Source organism: Tachysurus vachellii, chromosome 18, assembly GCF_030014155.1.
Source record: "Tachysurus vachellii isolate PV-2020 chromosome 18, HZAU_Pvac_v1, whole genome shotgun sequence".
In the NCBI taxonomy this organism is placed as follows: domain Eukaryota; kingdom Metazoa; phylum Chordata; class Actinopteri; order Siluriformes; family Bagridae; genus Tachysurus; species Tachysurus vachellii.
Genome location: NC_083477.1, coordinates 3,410,456 through 3,417,330, shown reverse-complemented (window position 1 = coordinate 3,417,330; position 6,875 = coordinate 3,410,456). Strand labels below are relative to the sequence as shown.

Here is a 6,875-nt window from a genome sequence, read left to right as displayed (position 1 = left end):
AAAAGTGCTATATAAATAGAATTGAGTAGAATTTATTAGAACTGAATTAAATAGAAAAGATTTGATCTGGGAGGCTTGGTTCAGGTTTGAACGCGAGTGTGTGTGTGTGTGTGTGTGTGTGTGTGTGTGTGTGTGTGTGTGTGTGTGTGTGTGCCCCCAGACATGGACCTGTAGATGCCCACTGATGCACTCCATCAATCCCCCTGGCTTCAGTCACTTTGCATCAATCTGCTTTTGCTTGATAAATATAATTCCACGCAGCCCATAGGGACGATGGCATCATAGGCTGATGACACAGGAACCCCTCGGCCCTGGAGCGGCTTCCAGGATCAGCTTCCAGGAGCGCTGACCATCCTCTGTTCCTCTCGTGTCCCTCATTCTTGGCTGTAAGCCAGGTTAAGCTGTGGAAGAGAACTCTTATACTAAAATAAAGGATGTATTTTATGTGGTTATGTGATGTTTTAATGTGTTTTAATAATAGCAAGAGTTAACAATAACTGACGACGCTAACCAGGCCACAGCTCCAAACGCACACTTGCTCCACAGCATTTCTATGGTTAACAAAAGGCTAAACTTAAAGCCAAACTCCATTTTCGATCAGCTAAAATGAATAATTTAAAAAATTATAGCCTCAAATATAGCCTCAGAATTAAGAAATAATATAAACTAAATAAATGCATACATCAGATGCAGAAATTATCTTCAGAATTAACTGAAGTAACTAAATAAAAATTAAATTAGTATATTATTATTATTATTATTATTATTTTTATAATACAGCCATCACGTTATGATCTGACCCAACAGTGACAAACGTGATCCTGTCTTCTAAACAGACTCCTTTCGCCCTCTAGTGGCCCAAGAAGCAAATTACAATGCACTCATGGAGGACAAGAACACCACCACACAGGACAGTACAAAGTCTATTTAAAGTATAAAATACAATCTCACACACACACACACACACACACACACAGGACGTGAGAACCGAACAGCTAAAGTATAACATCTAAAATTCAATTCGATCGACTTTTTTAAATAGATCTTTAAAAATAAAAAGAAGACAGCAAGTAAATAAAATAAACCAAATAGTCAAACAAAAAGACATGACGTGTAAATTTAATGAAGTAACAGAACAAATAAACACAAAAACCGAATAATAATAATAATAATAATAATAATAATAATAATAATAATAATAATAATAATAATACAAAAACATTGTGTTAGAACTAAAAATTAGAAATTAGTCAGCAAGTCAAAAAATACAAGTCCTTAATATATATAAATAAACAAATAAATAAATAAATAAAAACAGCAAACAAAACTATCAAAAAATATAACAAGAAAGAAAGAAAGAAAGAAAGAAAGAAAGAAAGAAAGAGTGAAAAAAGAAGGAAAGAAAGAAAGAAAATAGGAAGAGTGAAAAAAGAAGGAAAGAAAAAAGGAAGAGTGAAAAAAGAAAGAAAGAACGAAAAGAGTGAAAAAAGAAAAGAAAGAAAGAAAGAAAGAAAGAAAGAAAGAAAGAAAGAAAGAAAGAACGAAAGAAAGAAAAAGAGTGAAAAAAGAAGAAAAATAGTGAAAAAAGAAAGAAAGAAAGACATAAAGAAAGAAAGAGTGAAGCACGAAAACAACTCTAAGGTGTTTATAAACAGGCGAGCTGAGCGGACACCTCAGCGCGCAGGCGCAGGACCCCAGCCAACATGGCGGCGCCCGACTTCTCGGCCGGGGAGTTTAAAAAGTGGTTGAATGAGCGGCTGGACGGTCTCGGGGCGGACCGGGAGGTTTACGGTGTATACATCCTCGGTGTTCTGCAGGAGGAGGAGAGCGACGAGGAGAAAAGCGATGCGCTGAACGGCATCCTGTCGGCTTTTGTGGTCGGTACACGCCGGGCATCATGAGCTCTGACTCCATCCTCATGTGGTGTACATGTAGTGCACTAGTGTAGGGTGTAGAAAGTGTTCTGCTGCTGTCTGACTAGTGCACTAGTGTAGGGACGACGCAGTGGTTTGGGTTTGTCAGGGTAACGCCTGTGGATCCGCTGATAAGGATCGTGTTCGCTTTAATCACACGTTTCTTAATCAACTTCACGTGATTAAACGTGTCGAGTGACAACATATAACATTGTTTGTGTTGTAAGTCGTCTATGTATTAAGTTTACTAAGTTTAAAAGTTTAAAGATTCACTGATTGTAGACGAGACAAAGGGGTAAATAAATGGTGCCCTACGTAGTGAACATGTTGTGGTTTAGGACACGCTGGATGTGAGGAACAGCTGAGGTTATTTTGATCACTGAGACCTCAGCAACAGTGCAAGCTGTTTTCAGGAGAAGGTTATTATACGTTCGGTGACACCAAGTGACGTCATCGCATCGCTGACACTGGAGTCTCTTCCTTTAAACACTACACAAACTTCCCCTTGCAGAACTGTTCACTATATTTACCGATTATACACTTTATATGCTGTTGTGTGTCCTTTAGACGGCCCCCTGTCAGGGCTGCTGTTACCTGACCAGTCAGATTGGAGAATATAGCAGCACTGTTGTCTAATGGGACCATCTTTGGTTCGATTTTATCCTTCTGTTAGGATGAAGACGCACTCGAGGAGGTTTGTCAGCAGATCCTGAAACAGTGGACCGACTGCTGCTCTCGAAATGCAGCCACCAGCAATCACCCAGAGGGTAAGCGGACATGTAACACTCGAAACGTTGGCCATGTTACTTAAGCCGCACCCGCAATAATAATCTTGTTAGGTAATATTGAAAGATTCTTAACCTGTCAGATTAACACTGAAGCTGAGAAAAGATTCGTGTGTGAGAGAGAGTGTGTGTGAGCCAAAGGTATCAGCTTTTTAACAGGCTGTTAAAATCTGTGTTTAAAACTCCATCCTGTTGATCCAGTTCTGGTAAACATTGACGTAGGTAAGAGCCTGGAAGCATCGCCAAGCTGTCAAGCGTGTCCAATCTTATCCGCTAAGGACCAGGGTGGGGGCAGGTTTTCACCTGATTCCACCTGTTTAATCAGACAGTAATCAGTCTATTTAATAAGACTGTGGCTTCTGCTTGGGTGGAAGGAAAAACCTGGACTCACACTGACTCTACTGATAAGATTGGACAGATTTCTTATAACCAATTGGTTCTTAAATTTGGAATCTTGCCTGAATCTTCTGAGACTTTTACCAACAAATTGTTCACTTCTACAAAATAAAGTCTGTGGAGTCCTGACTGTCAGCAAACCGCTGGATAGTGAGAGACACAGAGACGGATCTGGAAACGATCCCGTGATCTGATTCTTTTGTCCTTGCGTCTTTTTTTTTTTTTTTTTCCCTAGATGAGGTTCAGGCCATTGCCAGTCTGATGGAGAAGCAGGCTCAGATCGTAGTTAAGCAGAAGGAAGTGTCCGAGGAGGCCAAGAAGAGGAAAGAGGCGCTGCTTGCCCAGTACGCAAACGTGACAGATGACGAAGAATATCCTTAACCGCTTGAACTTGTGCTCGGTGGAAAGAGAAAATAGATGTCTGATGGATGTTGCTGCAAGTGTTTGAACTTCTGTCTCTGTCGTGTTCCTTGTGTTTTGATTTCTTAACGTTGACACTGAAGATGCGGACGACGAGGACGTGGCAGGAGGAGTGGGAATCCCCAGTGACAAATGTATCCTTTTTTTCAATACAGGATTATGTATCATAAAAGTAATTAAATATAATGTAAAGGCTGCTGAAACACGTAGGTTACGACTGATCCATTTACCGTCATTTAAAAGTCAAACATCAGGGTTTTTTTTTGTTTGTTTGTTTTTAAGTTTACTAATCTTTTGGATTTGGTAATATTTGTCATGTACAGAGTTAGCATCCTTTACCCACAGTCTCAGCCCTGTTTAAGAACACCAACGTGGATGAAGTGTTGAACCGGCGCCGGCAGCAGCGTGAGCAGGCCAAGGAGGACGCGCATAAGAAAAAGGAGCAAGACAAGATGCAGCGTGAGAAGGACAAGCTTAGCAAGCAGGAGCGCAAAGACAGGGAGAAGAAGCGTACACAGAAGGGCGAGCGCAAGAGATAGACGAGGAAATGCGTTACAGACTCAAACGCTCAAGACGAGTAACCTCTATGTGGACTGCTGGAACCTTTGGCTTTCTTTCTTTCTTTCTTTCTTTTAATAAACAGAGTAGCAAAACTTCTCAGCACCACCCTTTATAGCAGCTTGTACTGCTCAATGACGTGTGTATCCCTACTTGGAAAGACACACACAAACACACACACATTGAATTCACAAGAACATTTTGGAATCGATCTCAAATTGTACTAATTTTGTGCAGGTGTGTTTCATCCCATCATTGTAAACATTGTGTGTTAATTAATAGAAGACAATTAAAGCAGAAATCATGTTTTTGCAGTCCGAAACTGGAGGGATGCAGAATTTGAAAAAAATCTGTTCTTTCCCCCTTTGTGTTCTTTCCCTGCATGTTTATATATTTTTTTTTTTCTTTTAGTTAAATCTCTAAAGAGATGTAGCTCTTAATTATAGGAGATTTCAATTCTGTTTAGTTATTTTTCTCGGTACATATAAAGGTGAGGAAGTTCTCTGTTTTCCACAGACACAGAAGATACGGTGCTAAGAGTCTTTCCTTTAAAAGACTTTACAAAAGAAAATAATTAGTTTTGAATGAGAATAAGTTTTGAAACTTTTTATACTTCTCTTCACATCATCTGATCCTAAAGCTCACACAAAAAATAAACACGAACGTTCTGCCTTAACATGGTCACATCAGGCAGCAAAACTAGCACTCGGTGAAGGTCTTATGCTTTCGGTTAACAAGCATTTAAGAAATAACTTGAAACACTAAATCTGCGTTCACACTGCAAGTCCTAATGCTCAATTCGAATATTTTGCTCAGATCTGATTTTTTTGTTTGACTGTTCACATTACCTTTTAAAATGTGGCCTCAGATACCAGTGTGAACTGTTTGCTGTTTCGAACTGACCCGCATGCGCAAACGAACAATAACAATAACGTCACACGCAGCACGCCGTTGCGCTAAAGTTTTCGAGGTTATGGAGAAAGTAAGCATTTTCGCTTTTCTTTCTAAATGTTTGTGTAATGGCAGCACAGAGACGAAGTGTTTTGAAAATATTCGGATGTCGAGGGCAACTTTTGATTATTTGAGCCATTTTGTAGGCGTAGTCACGTTTGTGTGCGAACTCGCTGGGGCATAATTGTGACGAATGTTGATGTAGATTGACGTAAAAGTCACATCAAATCCGTCTCGGTTGTTCACACTGCGGCCACATTGGAAAAAATCTGATTTGGGTCTGATTCAGGACCACATATGGAAGTGGTCTGAATCTGATTTGAAAAAAAAAAATCAGATCTGGGCTAGATTTGAGTGTTCACATTACTCCTGAAGAAGTCTGACCTGGTCACATGACCCCAAATTTGGGCCACTTTTACCTGCAGTGTGAATGTGGCCTTAGTAATCCTTTTTCTTCTCATGTAGCAATATGGAGACATAAGACAGAGTCTGCCAAAAAAAAAAATTTGGAAGTTAAACTTCCAAAAACCTGAATGTAAAACTTCAACGTTTCAGTGCTAAAAAGAGTGTGATCTCTGACAGGATGAATGAACTCAGCAAAGTCACTCATTTTCATGAATTATGGTAGTTAGATTTAATGTTCTTAGTAAGCTGTGCTAGTAAACTTCATAAAGCTGAAAATGTGAAATAAACCTCTGCTTACAAAAAAAAAATGTTATCACATGAACAATTTTATGGTTTACTTTATATTTTAATCTGCTTATCACGTAAGGGTTTTATATCTGTGAAAATATAAACCTGTTTCCGTTGACGCTGCAGACGGAACGACTGTCTGAGCCCTTTAGATTCCAGCATCCAGCTGTTCTGTAGTATCAGCACTTATTAAAATACTCACACTTCTTTAACATGTTTAACACAAAATGTGGGTTCAAACTGCCTTTATAGTTCAACTAGAAATAAATTTTAGTATATATATATATATATATATATATATATATATTTTTTTTTATATTTTAATCTGAATAAAGAAACGTAAAGATTAGATATATTCGTGTTAAATAAATCAAACACTAAATAAAATGTTTTGATCTGAATGGTTTGAAGTTTTCGATAGCTCTCGATAACGATACGATAACAGTGAAACAAAAGACACCTTGTAATTCAATTTGATTTTTTTTTTCCTTCAGTAGTCTAAGGTTTAATTGATCATTGATTTACTCCTACATTGTTCTTGTGAGCCCCTGTACTGTGTGTGCCATATTACAACCATTACATTTTAATACCTTTGAAAGTAACTATAAAAATGTTTAGCATCAATGTGGATTTCTGCTCTTTTATTGTTTTTCGATGTGTCCATTAATAACGAAAAAGAAAAATGCAAACATTAATCGCAAACAGAAACATTAAAATAGTCATTAGAACAATGACGGTCCCTGGCACATCATTATCTGTTCACACAGAGGTCATCATTCTTCCCAGGTTTTCAGAGGGATTTGGTCTTTCTTAACTTCAAATAAACAGCAATCTGATTCAACAAGATTGTTAAATACTGAAAGAAATCTGGAGATGTATCCTGTCTTGAGATGTTCTGTACTTCATACGCTGACTAATTTATCGTTTATCTCAAGTTAAAATACGGCTTATTGAAAATAAATAAACGAAAACTACTGGAATCTCAGAAAGTAAATACTTTACAGATATGATTATTCAAAACCAAATGCTGCAACATAACCAAGCTGCAATAAATAGGTAAAATACAAGGACATTAAAGTTATAAATATAGCCTGAACTTACAGTTTACTCCCAGGATTTGCATTTCTTTGACGCGCACGCTAATCAAACCGTCAAAGTG

General features: G+C 38.1%; 1 protein-coding gene across 1 annotated transcript; it reads left to right on the top strand.

Annotated features, from left to right (window-relative positions):
- The first annotated feature begins 1,644 nt into the window (after positions 1-1,644).
- Positions 1,645-4,394, top strand: ccdc43 (coiled-coil domain containing 43). The gene is made up of 5 exons (XM_060893169.1): positions 1,645-1,877; positions 2,587-2,680; positions 3,330-3,465; positions 3,593-3,648; positions 3,866-4,394. Exons 1-5 carry the CDS (start codon positions 1,704-1,706, stop codon positions 4,051-4,053), a joined length of 648 nt encoding a protein of 215 aa, XP_060749152.1. The 5' UTR covers positions 1,645-1,703; the 3' UTR covers positions 4,054-4,394.
- The last annotated feature ends 2,481 nt before the right edge of the window (positions 4,395-6,875 follow it).